This window comes from Carassius carassius, chromosome 6, assembly GCF_963082965.1.
Source record: "Carassius carassius chromosome 6, fCarCar2.1, whole genome shotgun sequence".
Classification (NCBI taxonomy): Eukaryota; Metazoa; Chordata; class Actinopteri; order Cypriniformes; family Cyprinidae; genus Carassius; species Carassius carassius.
This window is the reverse complement of record NC_081760.1, coordinates 6,771,760-6,788,606: the sequence shown is the minus strand read 5'-3', so window position 1 is coordinate 6,788,606 and position 16,847 is coordinate 6,771,760. Positions and strand designations below refer to the sequence as shown.

Below are 16,847 nucleotides of genomic sequence, written 5' to 3'. Positions count from 1 at the left end.
CGCATGACTGTCAGCACCCTGAATTCTCACAGCATGCGGTTTATTTATCACTGTTTGCCTTCAGCACCTATACAGAGGAATATTATCCATTTTAATAGCTGTTTACAATATTAAATGTTAAAGAACAATTTTCTAGTCTTTATCCTAAAGGATGGCTGGCCCTTCAATCTTCAAGTCTGTTCAAGGACTTTGGAATTTATTTATTTACCAAGAAAATAACATAGAATAGTAAAAGACGTATTCTCATCGTAGTTCATTCTTTTATGTATTTATTTATTTTTTTTGTCTGACATTTGACCTCAGTCCTTTTTTCAGATGACGTATGACGTAGTTGGAGTGATAGCAAATGCACGTGCGTGTTCGCGCGATATCGAGCAAATTAGTGTGGAGATAAAAAAACAAATCAGGTGAGTTGTATTAACAATACTTGGTTTAATAATAGGGATGCACCGAATATTCGGCCACCGAAAATTTTCGGCCGAAAATGGCCAAAACGTGCATTTTCGGTTTTCGGCCGAAACACTTTTATTACCGAAACAACACGGCCGAAATGTTATAATGACGCAAACAGAAACCGCGACCTGCACGTGCACCTGCATAGCGCAGACCACGAGCTCCCCGCGTCATTCACTTCACACCAGTGGGTCTTAATAGAGAACATTCTCTCTATTCTTATTCCTTTATTCGCAGCACTAAAGCTTCTCCTAACAAAGAGATTGAGACGGACCACGAAGTGAAAACAAAGAAAAGTACAGTCTTATAGAGTCTGTTAGCACACGTCTCACTGAGATCTTTTCGGATCCTCCGCACTTCATCGCGAATGTGCTTGATCCGCGTTATAAAGACCATTACTTGGACGCGGAAATATGGCAGAGCACACGAGAAATGCTCCAGGCCGCGCTGGATGCGGAGAACCCGCGTGGAGACGGAGAAGCGCCAAGCGCAGGAGACTGAGATCAGAGCGCAAAAAAAAAAAAGACTCGTCTCTGCATATATAATACACACACATATACATATACATGCATAATATCAGATTGTAGCCATATTTCTGCTAGATTTTTTGCTAGATTTCTGCTTTAATTTGATAAAAATGTTTATTTATGCCCTGGCCCTATTTAAATACACTCTCTCAAATATTTCTCAAATGTCAGGCAGATGACAAGCTCAACTGCTCAACAGCTAGATGGTTATCTGTCTGAAGTCCCCATCCCCAGAAGTGATAACAGTCTTGCCTACTGGAGAAGTAATGCACTTTCTAGTACTACAGAGAAAAATTTCAAATGCTCTTCACCTAAATGCACTTTTTATGAGAGAACAGTTAATTTTAAAACCTTTCTGCAGGCCAGTAGGCCTGTACATTATTATTTAATATACAGATGAGTGGGATTAAATTTTAGTTTGAATTTTATTTTATACTGTGCATTGTTGCAATGTGCTTAATAAATATTTGCATAATTTGTAATTATGCATTTTTATGTTTTTTTATAATTTATGTAATTGTAATTATCTTTGAAACTTTAATATTAATTTATGCAATTGCAATGTTTTAATTTTAGTAAAGTTAGTACACGGTCATAGCAATAAATGCAATGGTACTAATAATTGGGATAATTTCTTTCGGTTTCGGTTTTCGGCCTTGGTTTTCTCTTTTTCGGTTTTCGGTTTCGGCCAAGAATTTTCATTTCGGTGCATCCCTATTTAATAATGCTATGGAAAGATTTTTATGATTTAGGAAAGATAAGTGTCTTTACAAGCTAAAAGAGTCGGAATAATAAAGTTAAATCAGTTATGTGGTTTGTTTAGCTAACGTTAGTTAAGTTACTGTCTGATGGAGTTTAGCCTTCCTCTCTTCCCGCCTGAATTCTTTATTTCAGTTATTAAATTCTCATGTTTTCGATGTTTATGGTTTTCTTGACTGATACCCTCTCCCAAAAAAATTGTCCGTTTTACAGGGTAAAATTTAGTAGATTGTGTTTTTTAAACAATTTGTTGGATTCAGATAAAGAGTATTATAACATTTAACAAGCGTAAAACAAGTTTGTTCAAGATGATAAATAGTTTACATTGTTTATATAACTTACTTAATAAGTTCTTTTAATATAATTTGTGTGTTCATGCAGGTTTCTTACATAAAAAAAAAAGAACTGGAAAACATAAATTTCTCAATAACGATTATTTTTTTTATTTAGTGTGTGTAATCATTATTTAAAGTTCATAAGAAGGAAATGATTATTTCTAATATTAAGAAGTTTTACCGTGGTTAATATATTTGACCTCCTGAACATGCTGTAACATTTCATTAAAAAAACCTTGGTTATGGTATCGAGTGTAGATTTAGTCTTGACTCTTGTTGTATACCTTGATTTTAATGGGTGAGTTTGTTATATAGACTCAAAACATTTATTAATTACCATAGACATAACTAACCATAAACCATCAAAGCATTTTTGGGAAGCTTTTAACTCAGAGTCTGAATGTGTCTGTGAGTTACTGTAAGTTGCAAAAACGCAGTCTGTTCTTGTTTTGGACACAGTTAGATGTCTTCATTAGATTGACTGTGTTTGAGTGCAGAATGAGTGACGTGGAGCTGGTGAAGAAGATGCTGCGAGCTGTTCTTCAGAGCAGTAAGCACGGTGTGGCCATGGCCCGTCTGCAGGGAGATTACCGGGCTCTGACAGGAGAGGTGATCCCTTACCGGCAGTTTGGACATACCAGTCTAGAGAGTTTTCTGCGCAGTATACCCAGTGTGGTGCGGCTGGAACGCTCCAGTGCTGGAGAGGTGATGCTTTCACCTGATCTTTTGATGCAACACATAGCTTTTGTTTTGGTGGATAATATATTGCAGCATTCTATGTACCTATTCTATGTGGTATTTATAGCATAATATATACAGTATGCATGCACACTATTGGTGGAAAGTTTGGAATAATAATTTATGTTTTTGAAAAAAAGTCTATTATGCTCACTAAGATCATAAATGCAGTGAAAACAATAATATTGGGAAATATTATTAAAGTTTAAAATAAGTGTTCTATTTTAATATATTTTAAAATGTCATTTACTCATGGTGGCAAAGCTGAATTTTCAGCAGCCATTACTCCTTCTGAACTATCTGTTTAAGCATATTAGAATGATATCTAAAGGATCATGTGACTGAAGTAATGGCTCCTGAAATTTTTGTTTAAATAGAAAACAGTTCTTTTAAATTGTAATATTTCACTGTGTTACTGTTTTGTTTATTTGAGACTCATAAGGCCACGGTAACAGTTTTCATATTCTCTGATTTTGTGTGGTTGTATTAGAAATGCCAGAAAATAGAATAACTCATCTCATTCAAACTCATTCAAAAAGATTTTAATTCAGGTATTATAACATGAAATCAGTCAAGTTATTAATTACTCTATTTAAGAACTAAAATATGATAGACTTTATTTTTATGTTTGTAGGTCATGTGTTTTGCTGGTGTGTGTGAGGAGACGGCACACATCGCACAGCTGGTCGCCCGACAGAAGACTGTGAAGAAGTCCGGCTGCTCTAAATTACTGAACTTCCAAATGAGAGCGAAATCTTCATCTCTGTTTACACATAATGGTACCATACACCCAGACAAACGAAAAGCCCCAGTGAAAGGGATACTATTTTCAGATTTAATGTCATTTTCATGGTTAACTTTGGAGAAAAGCTTCTGCTAAATGAATAAATAAAAATTGTGTATTATTCTGCTTTCATTAAGTGAACAGTTCATTTAACAAAATAAATTGTGTTAGGCGCAAAACCTGTATTTTAGATATTCTCGAAAGCGACAAATAATTGAAATTACTTTCTTTACTTGTCGCTGCACATTGAACTGAGAAAGTATTTTAACACGCATTGCTTTTTAACCGCATTAATCTGCATGGGGGATTAAATCTTTGACATTCGAAATTCTAGGTTGTGTGCCCACATCCCAAGAGGGAGGTTATTAAAGGTTTTATTACTGTGCTTTTGCCCAACAAGCTTTTCTGTTGTATGACTGTGTGCCAGTCAGTCACAAATGCACACTAATGCCATGGATTGAGCGTTCTGCACACCGTTATGCAGCCCTTCGAGGTATGTGATTGTTTATTAATGTGGTTTAACTGTTTTGGTCTTCGCAGTCAAACCTCGCTTGTCTCTGCGGCAACCGGGCCACATGACTCATCCCTCTCGAAGCTCCTCATCCAAATCAAATTTTTACCCTAACCAGCGGCAGCTTTTCAGTACTGACCTCCCCTCCTCCCGGGTTCCTACTCAGCAACTGAACAGGAAGTCACCAGGGTGTGTGACACGAGGCAAAACAATTGATTGTGAGCACTAAAACAGTCATCCCACCACTTACACTGTATGTGATTTTAGGTTAAAGGGGAATACATTTGTACCCAGCAAGTTCAATACGGATTTAAAGACTCAGCCTTATAAGACCAGTGGGACACCAGGTAAATTTCACATTTTGCCATTCTTTCTTCTCCTTCAGCTTATCCTCATGAAAATGGCAAAGTCTGATCAGACACACTATTTTTTTTATATATATATTTTTTTTTTTTTTTACTTTTTTTTTTATGTGAACAAATATGGGAAGAGCACTTGTACAGAAATGAATATCTCTCACTTGAAACTGTAACATTCACATAAAGTCTGACCTTATGGGTTTGACATACTCGGTCAACTTTGTCCAGATTCTATAAAAGTTGTCCCTTTGAATCCTGAGAGAAAATTAGAGTTTTTCCATAATGTAGATTTCTTGAATTTTGCTGATCCACTCGTCGATGGTCGGAAGATCTTGTTTTAACCATTTCCTGGTTATGGCTTTCTTACTTGCTGCCAGTAGTATCCAAAGCAACCTCTTATTTCTCCAGTTACTAACATCCACATTGTCCAGATATACATTTTCAAAATCACAAGGCATTTTACTACCAAATATATGATATGTTCACATATTTGTAACCAATAAGGGCTTAACAATAGACAGTCCCAGAAAATGTGGAAATGATTGGCTCCTGAGAATTCACAGAGCCTCCAGCATGAGTCTCCGCTACCCTGGTGTCTCATTTGAATAGGTGTGATGAAAAACCTGATTATATTCTTCCAACAAAACTCGCCAGGTGTTCGAACCAGTAGTGCACCATTGTGTTCTACATATATTCTCCCAACTTTCATTTGAAATTTGTATATTACCTTCAATTTCCCATCTCATCTTAACATATTCGGTGTTAGATTTTTTACCATGTTGAATGGTTTTGTATAACTTGGAAACTAATTTATTTAGAGAAAATGATGAAAATAATGTTAAGAAAGTCTTTAGGAGCCCCAAGTTGTGTTTGTCCAATGTTACTTTTATATTTTGATCAAAATAATGCCTAACCTGTAAGTATTTATAGAAGTCGTCTTGGCTTAAACCATATTTGTTCTGTAAAGATTCAAAACTCAAAAAAGGTACATCCCCATTGGCTTTTTGTCAAGGGAACCGTGGTGATGATTTCCGGTTCCAGGTTGGCCTACAAAAATACGTCAGCACTACAGCACTCTGTTGTCTTCAGAATGTGCTATTTTTTTTTCCAAATATGTTTTTGCTATATTCAGTAAACTTTAAAGGGTAAGTTCACCCAAAAATGAAAATTATGTCATTAATAACTCACCCTCATGTCGTTCCAAACCCGTGAGACCTCCGTTCATCTTCGGAACACAGTTTAAGATATTTTAGATTTAGTCCGAGAGCTTTCTGTCCCTCCATTGAAAATGTATGTATGGTATACTGTCCATGTCAAGAAAGGTAAGAAAAACATCATCAAAGTAGTCCATCTGACATCAGAGGGTCAGTTAGAATTTGTTGAAGCATCGAAAATAATTTTTTCCGTCCAAAAATAACAAAAATTATGACTTTATTCAGCATTGTCTTCTCTCCCGGGTCTGTTGTGAGTCCGTTCACAACACTGCAGTGACGCTGTTGACGTGTTATCTTTGTTATCGGGCAGCAGCGTCATATGTCAGCAGCATCGTGAATGCACTCACAACAGACCCGGAAGAGAAGACAATGCTGAATATCTTAAACTGTGTTCTGAAGATGAACGGAGGTCTTAAGGGTTTGGAACGACATGAGTGTGAGTCATTGATGTAATTTTCACTTTTGGGTGAACTAACCCTTTAAGTGTGATGTTTATTTGTGTGTTATTTCTTCAGCTCAGCAAAAGCCTGTTAACCGTGCTGATGTTGAGGTGGTTCAGGGTCGCATCAAACAGCTTTTGCAGAAGTACTGCAGTGGAGTCTGGCTGTCCAAAATCCCTCAACTCTATAGGAATATGTTCCAGGAAGAGCTCCACATGCGCAAAGAAGTGGAGACATGGACGCACATCTGCACTGTGAGAAACTAAAATACACAAACACATGCTGACTACTAAAATTAATCAATCTGTCTTTTCAAACTAAAAAAGGTCTTGATTGGGGTTATTATCATTAACTAAAACTATAAAAAATTTTGTTGAAAGTGTTGGAAAAAAGAAAATTAATTAAATAAAAATATTAGAATTAAAATCTAGATGAATATTAACTTGAAATAAATGAATATTAAATCTCAACTAAAAAAATTAGGGCTGGGCGATAAATCGATTTGATCAATTATCTTGAATGTGTAGTTTACATCAATTTGTTTGAATGAAAATCCGTTTTCTTTTTAACATCCTCCAATGCTCCAATCAAGGCTCCCGTAGTTCGGAATGGGCTCAAGAGAAACATGCTAAAGAGTGAGAGAGATGCTTCGCCTTACGAAATGAACAAGACCGCAGCAGCACAAGCACACCTGCGAAAAAAAAGCAACCTGCAGCAGTGTTACTCGTTGCACGACTCGACAAGCCTTTTGTAGGTCGCATGGCGGTAAATAATATGATGATATGATTATGAAGTCAATACAGATATTTCATAAAACCATTAAAAACAAGCAGGGCTATAACATAACCCATTAAAAAACTCACATCATGTCTACACCGGACTTGTGTGGTGCGATCCAACAGAACCCAGTGATGTTGTCTACACTGGATGCAGCGTGATGCGACACGACCCCATCAGAAAACTGATGCCTCGTTCTATTTATGACGAAGTGTACTGACACGACTTTCAGATGATTTGACACTGTAGTGTGATGTCATCAAGTTAAAGGGTTAGTTCGCCCAATTTGCAAAATTATGTAATTAATAACTCACCCTCATGTCGTTCCAAACCGTATAACCGTTTATTTTTGGAACACAGTTTAAGATATTTTAGATTTAGTCCAAGAGCTCTCAGTCCCTCCATTGAAGCTGTGTGTACGGTATACTGTCCATGTCCAGAAAGGTAAGAAAAACATCATCAAAGTAGTCCATGTGACATCAGAGGGTCAGTTATAATTTTTTGAAGCATCGAAAATACATTTTGGTCCAAAACTAGCAAAAACTACGACTTTATTCAGCATTGTCTTCTCTTCCGTTTCTGTTGTAAGACAGTTCAAAACAAAGCAGTTTGTCATATCCTGTTCGCGAATGAATCATTCGATGTAGCCGGATCTTTTTGAACCAGTTCACCAAATCGAACTGAATCGTTTTAAATGGTTCGCGTCTCCAATACGCATTAATCCACAAATGACTTAAGCTGTTAATTTGTTTAATGTGGCTGACACTTCAAACAAACCAATATCCCGGAGTAATTCATGTACTCGGTACACTGACTGAACTGCTGTGAAGAGAGAGATGAAGACCGAGCCGAGCCAGATAATGACTCGTTCACGAGTCAAGAACCGGTTGCATCGGTTTTCGGATCACCAGTAGTTCTTTATTACAGTTCGATTCAATAAACTGGTTGTGAAGAAAACGGTTCACCGGTTCTTTTGCGATCGACGTAATGGTGTCGTTGGCGATGATTGCAAGTCTTTGGTTTACCTGGGCTCATAACATTAGCACAGAATCAAATCAGTTCAGAATCAATCCCCAAAAGAATCAGTTCGGTTCAGATGCTCTGTGTGTCGGTTTTTTCTTCACGCTGAATCACACATGCGCAGTATCATCAGCTCCTCGGTTCTCGAATCGGACGCGCCTGACAGAAACGGTTCTTGACTCGAGAACGAGTCAATCTTTCGTTCGTTATCTGGCTCGGCTCGGTATTCATCTTCAGTTCTCTTTTCACAGCAGTTCAGTCAGTGTACTGTTTGAGTCACATGGACTACTTTGATGATGTTTTTCTTACCTTTCTGGACATGGACAGTATACCGTACACACAGCTTCAAGTGAGGGACTAAGAGCTCTTGGACTAAATCTAAAATATCTTAAACTGTGTTCCAAAAATAAACGGAGGTCTTACGGGTTTGGAACAACATGAGGGTGAGTTATTAATGACATAATTTTGCAAATTGGGCGAACTAACCCTTTAAGACAGACTTTTAGCGCAGCGGGGTGTGGCACAACCATTAGACAGTGTCTACTCTATTACAAATAATTTTTATTTAAGAGAAAACAACTTAAACCAGCGGCATTACAAGATGGCAATATAGACTAGAAAATATATTTACACTTGCTCTGTCCTATGTCCATGACACTGACTCACTGCGGAGTTGCCAGTTTTAATGTTGGCCGTAGGGGTGTAACTATTCACTCGTTTTCTCGATGCATCGATTACAAACCCTGATGATTAATATGCATCGATCTTGAAACATGATTTCTCGGACAGTAATCGATTCAAAACGCTAAGAATCGAATGAATCACGATTTCTATAGTGATTCTATGCTTTCAGAATACATACACATTAAATTACTACACGCACAAATTAATGTCGTCTTCTTCGAATTAATGTCTTCGAATTAATGCCTCTTACTGTCCTTCTCGTGCTCCACTGTTTACCGCCTGAGACTGTCACAGGATTGCGCTCATGCTCCGTTGTTTTCTGACACAGCTGACGTGCGATCGATATTACTCGTGGCCAGTAGCCTAATACTAAAGTGAAGTAGTTTTACTTTTCTGTAAATTGTGTTAATCAATGGCTCTCTGGTTCTAACCAATGCCGTTACCTGAGCAGTCGAAAGCTCTATTTATTGCATGGACGGAGCAGAAATGTAAGTGTCTAAATCATATGTACAGTTCCATTGAATGATAAATGTATACAAAACAATTCTAAAATTGCCATTAGGAAAAAAATATCAAATACAAACGATTGATTATTGTCCAGCAGTGTATTTGATTACTTACAGCTAATTAAAAGTAATAAAAAAACAAGAGAATTCCTTGTAATGAAATAAAAAAAAATAATTATGATAATATATAGGCTACATACATAAAATGATTGTATTTGACATTTCTGTCACTTCTGAAATGATGGCTACGCCCCTGGTGTGACAAAGTGTTAGCCTATACATAATACTCTTAAAGCTCTTTTTTTTTTTTTAAATCTTGGCTTACATACTTTTTTACATATGCCATGTCGCATCATTAAACTAGCATTTAACAATGGACAAAAGGTATATTTATTTATTTTATTTTTTTCTAACCTATGGTTCTCTAACCATAAAGGCTACTGTGTAATTTTCCCTCTGACTAAGCATTTAAATAATTTAAATAATCATGTGAATGAACTTAAAGAATGTAGAATCGAATCGTTATAATCTAATCAAATCTAATTTAATTGTGAATCAAATGGAATTGAATTCTAAATTTCTAAATTTGCAAAAATCTTTATTAAATCGAATCGAAAACCTATGAATCGAATTGCTGCCTTCCCAAAGATTCACAGCCCTACTTGACCGCTCTTAACTCTGAGTGTGCACTTGGATGGTTCGATGCATGATGGGCTAGCATATGAAAAAAAAAACTTAAGGTCTTTCCAACATTAAGGTAATGCTGCTTTTTTTTATCATCTTGTCTTTTATAAATTTGACTGGTAAATAATAAAAAATATTAAAACTTTTGAAAAATTTCTTTGTCATCTGAATATTGATTTTAAGTAGGGGGAAAAATCGATTTAAATCATAAATCTGATTTTTTTGTGGAAAAAATCGGGGATTTTTTATTTAAGCCATATCACCCAGCCCTATAAAAAATAAAAAATAAAAAAATAAATGGTTCTATATAAAACAAACAAACATTTTTTTTTGCAAAAGCACATAAAATGACAATTAATTAATTAAAATACAAATAAAAGCTCATTACTAAATGAGTATTACTAAAAACCATAAAACCATAATAGTATATAAATATTAAAATAATTCTGTGTCAGTAGTATGGTATGTCTTTGTGGTGTGCCATGGTCACTATATGAACCATCATTTTATAGAAAATAACTTTCTGAAAATATCATATTTTTTTTTACAGCTGAATGGGCCATACAGGAATGACACAAGGATGAATAAATTACAATGTACACTTTTGGGTGAATTATTCTTTTATGTAATAAAGTTGGTGACTTACAGTATATAATATAGGATCCTTTTTGTTTTCTGTCTCACTGCTGTTAGGTTGAAAAGCCAGGCACCAATAACATAGTTGACCGCCTTGTTTATCCTTTCTCGGAACCTGCCCAAAAACCAAGCATTGTTCCTGCTTTATCTCCATGCAAGTGGTCTCCTAATGCAAAACAGCCAACACCTGCCCAGCAAACAACCCGCATCCTCAGAACTCTTGCCATTAACATTCCTCCTTCAGCCCAGAAATCTCAGACACCCTTGAGCCCGACATCGCCCAATTCCACCAAGCTGGATTTCACTCTCCCTGAAGCACCTAAAGCTCACCCTCCCTTGCTCATCACCCCTCCTTCCACGCCGCCTTCTCACCAGCCTCTGACTCCAGAGATCAAGCAGAAGCTGCATCAGCTGCTCAATAAATACAGCCATGGCCTATGGGCTCATGCACTTCCACAACTTTTCCAGGATGCCTTTGGGTAGGATGCTATACTTAAACTTTTTTAGTATGCCATATATATATATTTTTTTATGTGTTTTTTTATTTATAAAAATATTCTTTTTGGCTGTTCAAACAAAAATAAATCAAGATAGAAATTAATCAATTAATAATAATGTTCTTATGATTAACCACATCAACTCTGGGGACCCACCGGTGGGTCCAATATTGCATATGTCTAATTCTCAAAAAAATCAAAATAACAGCTGAAGTGGTTAATGAATGCACAAGGAAAATTCATACACTTATGATGGGCATGCTTTTAATCATGTTTATGTATTATTATTATTTTTTTAGTAAATTAGTATTTTATGAGAGTAACACAGGTTTTTTTTTTTTTTTAATTTTCTGTCTTGTCTCTCAGGTGTCTATTTCCACAGTATGTGTTGGAGGATTTGTCTCTGTTGGCAGATACATGTATGGTTGAGTACCCCATGCAGGACAATAGAAAGAGAGCCATACTGTATGCATTACCTTGCCAGGTGCAGGCACAGCCCCGTCCTCGCCCACCACCACTGGTTATGCCCTGCACCGGCAACCATGTACCACCTCTGATCATCCCAACAACAGAGTTCCTTTCTGTTTTGGTGATGGAGGTCAGCAGCACAAACAATATTGTTCTCAGGTAAGACTCACAAAACCAGTACTTTACTATAAGATACAAGGTGCATCTCTAGTTCTGTATCATTTGCACTATTTAAGGTTATGGATTCATGATGGTGTCATTTTTTTCAGGTTTGTGGGGGAAGTGTACTCTAAAGCTTTGGAGGTGTTTGAGGAGGCCATGCTGCAGTTCTATAGTACAGTTGGAGCTGGACTTTGTCTTCTCTCCCCAAAAATTGGACAACTCGTGGCAGTTGCTATAGAGGAAGATGCAGTACTGAGAGCTCAGGTCCACCAGGTCACAGAGGACAATGTGAAGGTATCAGAGTCTGTATATATTTCCGTGTATAAAACATAAAGTCAGTTTGTATTAGATGTAATTCAAACTTTTGCTTTTTCGTAGGTGTACTGTGTAGATCACGGGTTCTTTGAAGTGGTCAGCAGGAAGAAGATACTACAGCTGAGGGATCAATTCCTGACTCTTCCCTTCCAGGCAACCACATGTCAACTTTCAGGTAATTTTCATGAGAGAATTTTGTGTATATGTGAGCATGCAAGCTTATTTCTGCCACAGAATTTAAAAAATAAAAATAAAAAGGGTAATTGTGACTTTTTGTCTTAAGAGTTCTGACTTTTTTTTTTTTTTCAGAATTGCGAGTGATAAATAGAATTGTGAAAAAGAGTTGCATTTAACTTATTTTATTCCATAGCAGAAAAGAATAAACTCAGTTGTGAGATGTAAACTTCGGAATAATAGGAAAAAAGTCCAGTGACCTTTTTAATATTTTTATTCCATGGTGAAAGTAATTTCCAAATCTGAGAAAGTAATATCTTATGTAATTTTGTGTTCATATTGACGTTTTTTTATGTTAGGTCTGGAGCCATTCAGTACAGATGCTGTAGTTCTGAAGACTCTGGACTCATTAGCTGTTGGTCGTACACTGTTGGCTGAGATTTTGGAGCGTGAGGACACACCCCTTATTGTGCTGTATGACACCTCTCAGAATGAGGATGTGAATGTGAATGCTGTATGCTTAAAAGCTCTGCAGGATAAATCCATGGAGAATCCTTTACAGGTCTGTCAGAATTAAATAAAAACGCATGATTATTAAATTGCTGCATATTTGGTTAGGCTTTGAGAAAATAAATGACTAAATCAACCCCCCCCCCATCTCTTCAGGTGAACAGTGTATACACAAACGTGTGTGTGACAAATGTGTGCTCGGATGGCAGTATTTACTGTCAGTTGCCTTCTCGAGGCCAGGCCAAACTCAAAGACATCATGGACAAGATTGAAGCACACTTCATCTCTCAGGTAAAATTGTTAAATTCAATGTTTTTCACTTTCACCTTTTCATTTTCAGTGTATTGATTATGAGAGCATTAAATGTCTCTTATGTGTTTCTAAGTTAACATGGGAGCTGTTGGTGTCCATGCCGTTCTGTGGGAAAGTGTGTCTTGCCAAACATAAAGGAAAATGGGCAAGAGCAGAGGTGAGAAGACAGCCTACACTTTCCCTTCATCACTCATATCATGTTCGAACTGTCTCTATACAATTAAATTGCCATTTGTTCAGTCAAAGTCAAAGTCTTTGTGTACCTTTATTTATATAGCGCTTTAAACAAAATACATTGCGTCAAAGCAACTGAACAACATTAATTAGGAAAACAGTGTCAATAATGCAAAAATGATAGTTAAAGGCAGTTCATTCAGTGAAAATTTAGGTTTGATTTCTATGCAGATGTACGTCTATCATTCTAGAATCACTGAAGTCTTCTAGAATGTCTGAAGTCTTTCCGAATAGAGTGATTCATATTTTCATTGCTTATGTGAACGTGTGTTGCATTTGCGTGTAGATCATTAACCTTCATGGCAGACAAGTGTTGGACATCCTGTTTTTGGATTTGGGACTTCCTGCTTCTCTGGAGGTTAGCGATCTCCGAGAGATCCCGCCAATCTACCTCAAAGAGCTGATCACCATACCTCCTCAGGTACACATGCAGACGTCTCAATCATTTAAGCTCATCACTTACCACTTACTTTTAACATTGTGTTTGAATAATACAATAACTTTCAAATAACTCTTTTTGCATTTAGTGAGTGTTATTTGATCATGTCTGTGGTATTGCATTAGTCTTTATGAATGAAAGTAAATGTTTCTGCCTTTGTAGGCTATAAAGTGTTTCCTGGAGGAACTGCATGCAGATGGGAGTGTTTGGCCACCTGAAGCTGTTCTGTGGTTGAGAGAGACAGTCCTCAACAAAGTCCCCAGTTGCATGAAGGTCTTGCACATTCCATTATTGTGTACTGAAATTTTTTTTTAAATTTTTTATATTATTACTCTAAAGTTTTCTTTCACTGGCGTGTTTGTGTTGTGTTTAGATAGTGAAGCTGGATGAGACCAGGACTGTGCACGTCTATCTCTTCTCTGACAATGGAGCTCAGGACATTCAGAGCAGTGTGAACCGTCAGCTTGCCTCCTGTCCATTCTGGCAGCGGGATGTCTACTTCAGCAAGATCGCCAGGGTTTCTGAACCTATCCTGCCAGAGGCAGGGGACAGCTCCTATACATCCCCTGCACAGTTAAATGCCCTCACACTGCCCCCTCCGCTGGACTTACCACTAGTTGGGCAAAACATGGATGTGTTTGTGTCAGTTGCATGCCACCCTGGGCACTTTGTGCTGCAGCCATGGCAGGATCTCTACAAGCTGGTGGTGCTGATGGGAGAGATGATCCTGTTCTACAACAAACAGGAAGTAACCCAAATCAACATCCAGAAGAATAACGTCTACGCTGCCAAGATTGACAACAAGTGAGACATGAGTGACATTTGAGGAATATACTACCTCACCCTTCTATGTAATTAAATCTTTTTCTGTATTTTTTCACTCTCCCTTTGTCTTCCTCTCTATTTATAGTTGGCATCGTGTTTTGTTAAAGGGCGTCTTGACCAATGACTTGGTCTCTGTGTATGAGTTGGATTATGGGAAGTACGAGTTGATCAACTATTCCCAGCTCCAACCACTCATCGATGAGTTCAGGCAGCTGCCGTTCCAGGGAATTTCTGCTCAATTGGCTGGTAAGAGCAGTTCCGCGGGACTTAAAGTCTTAAGTCTTAAATTAGGTTGTATCAAATAAATTTAAGGCCTTAAAAATTCTAAAATTGTACAGGAAAGTCTTAATTATGATTTCAAGAGGTCTTAAATTTGGGGACGAAAAGACCAGAATTGCGATTATGGCTGAATGTGACTATTAAACTAAAGCCGGGCATACACTGTGTGATTTCTGTGCGATTTTGGCAACGTGCCAACTCTCACTGTACGAGTAGATCGCATGCGATGTAAAGCCAAAGCTCAAGATTTTTATGCGCTCACTGTACAGTCCGATTGTCGAGTTGCGATTTGACTGCTCACACTATATGTGGGGAATTAACACGTAGGATCCCTCAGAACCCGGATGTTTGTGGCTCTTTCTGAATAAACATGCTTTCCCGGGATAAACGCACTGCTTTGGTGATATGCGCAATTCTGTGTGCTGAAAAAAAAAAAAATAATAAACTAAAAAATGGCCTCGGCATATCTGGACGTGCAGGTGGCTCGGAAGATGTGGCCAATATGGTGTATCCATTTTGCAACGCGAACTGGAGGTTAGCAGGCGTTATGTTCCCTCTTTTATTTTTATTTTTCTTTGCCATAACTCCTCAAGTTTTCCCTCCATCACTTCAGTCCACACTACACACCGTGTCACCATGGTTTCGTTTATGGTTTCGTGCATGCGCAGTGGGGGAAACACAGAAAATTGGTTCGTAGCCCTGCTTCAATAGTGCGATACCTTACGAGAGGCGACTAAAATTTCTGACATGTCAGAAATCCATCCGACCAACCAATTGCCGGTCGGGAGAGGTTAATCGCCTCTCGTTTCCCCTTGTACACTGCACGAACACTACACAACAAACGATGCATGAAAATGCTGAAAATCCGCCCGAACCGAAAAAGAGTTGCACGAGTCAGAATTCGGCTCAAAATCGGATGAAAATCGCACGAAAAATCGCACAGATCGCCCATTGTTGGCAAGCACATTAAAAATGTTTAAAGAAAGTACAGTGAGAAATGGCATATTTTTACTAAAAGAATACTAAAACTATTTATTGCTATATTTATATATGCACCAGTATAACACATTTAAAATAAAGAGTACTATTTACCTGCAAGTTCTTTTTTCTAATACTTTTTTTTAAAGCATGCAAAATTCCACACAGGGATTTCTGTCAACAAATGATTCTGAACTGATTCAATTTAAGTATCTAATTGTGAGACAAAGTTTGCTTGCCAGTCTTCATGCTTAACAACCAAATACAAACATTAAAAAGTTTGATATTCACAATATTGAGTCAATTTTATGCTGTCAAAAATATAAACTATATTGTAAATATTTTATTTGTATCATCCAGCCCTATATCTGTGAAAGCTTTTCATTTGCATGTGAAATGCTTGTTTTCAGGTGTCAAGCAAGGGGTCTGGGGTGAGGAAGCTTCTATGGTGTTCCGCAACCATGTGGAGAAAAAGCCGCTGGTGGCTCAGATCAAGTCAGTCGAGGAGGGGGAGTGGCCCTGGGAGCGCAAAATCTCAGTCTACCTAGTGGACACCACACAGGAGGACAATGACATCTGGATCCACAACATTATGGTGGAGTTTTTAGATGAGATCAACAGAGCTGACTGAGACTGCCACGGCTAGGCTTTCCAAGGACCATGCTGAAACTTTGAGCCTGCAGAAACCTTGATCTAGAATTTGAGAGCGTTAACTCTAGATGTGTTTGGTGGGTCATTTTATTTGTGCATGCTCAAGAATTGTTTCAGTTATTGTCCTCGGTGCCATGGGAAAAGGAATTTCTTTACTTGTTTTTGCAGTTATGATAAATAATAATGGTACAACATTACCAAATTAACTCGTTATGAACTGGACAACTTCTCTTTCTGTCTTTACTATGGGGCCATTTTGGTACTTTGCTTTTTTTTCACGTGTGTATTGTGTGAGACACTACTGCTTGTATAGATTATACTCATTGATTTTTGTACTTTGTTTGTGATCTAATTGTGTGTTTTCTAAACGGAAGATGGTTCAATTGTAAAAGAACATTTGTGTTCAGATGCTCAGGTTTGTTTGTTTTATTTCCAAGTTAACATTTGGTTCAGAGCATTAAACAAAAATAATACGACACAGTTGGATGACTGTCATTTGTCTTTGCAACTTGATATCGGGAAAAATGCAGCCTCGAGTTGTAGGACCCATGAAATCCCCTGAGTGGTGGGCTTGTG

At 37.5% G+C, this 16,847-nt stretch overlaps 1 protein-coding gene across 1 annotated transcript; it reads left to right on the top strand.

Annotated features, from left to right (window-relative positions):
* Positions 1 to 356: 356 nt before the first annotated feature.
* On the top strand, positions 357 to 16,747 carry LOC132142290 (tudor domain-containing protein 7A-like). The gene is made up of 18 exons (XM_059552060.1): positions 357 to 407; positions 2,572 to 2,779; positions 3,447 to 3,591; positions 4,137 to 4,296; positions 4,375 to 4,454; positions 6,196 to 6,374; positions 10,485 to 10,906; positions 11,291 to 11,551; positions 11,662 to 11,848; positions 11,933 to 12,044; positions 12,403 to 12,605; positions 12,710 to 12,844; positions 12,939 to 13,022; positions 13,386 to 13,520; positions 13,701 to 13,811; positions 13,912 to 14,342; positions 14,449 to 14,609; positions 16,031 to 16,747. Exons 2-18 carry the CDS (start codon positions 2,573 to 2,575, stop codon positions 16,249 to 16,251), a joined length of 3,234 nt encoding a protein of 1,077 aa, XP_059408043.1. The 5' UTR covers positions 357 to 407; position 2,572; the 3' UTR covers positions 16,252 to 16,747.
* The last annotated feature ends 100 nt before the right edge of the window (positions 16,748 to 16,847 follow it).

What these genes read in the sequence shown, in the direction of transcription:
- LOC132142290 (XM_059552060.1), top strand. Translation starts at nt 2,573, where the DNA reads ATGAGTGACGTGGAGCTGGTGAAGAAGATGCTGCGAGCTGTTCTTCAG. An exon ending in CCATGGAGAATCCTTTACAG is followed by an intron (nt 12,606 to 12,709) that starts GTCTGTCAGAAT and finishes CCATCTCTTCAG; the next exon opens with GTGAACAGTGTATACACAAA. An exon ending in AAGTCCCCAGTTGCATGAAG is followed by an intron (nt 13,812 to 13,911) that starts GTCTTGCACATT and finishes TGTTGTGTTTAG; the next exon opens with ATAGTGAAGCTGGATGAGAC.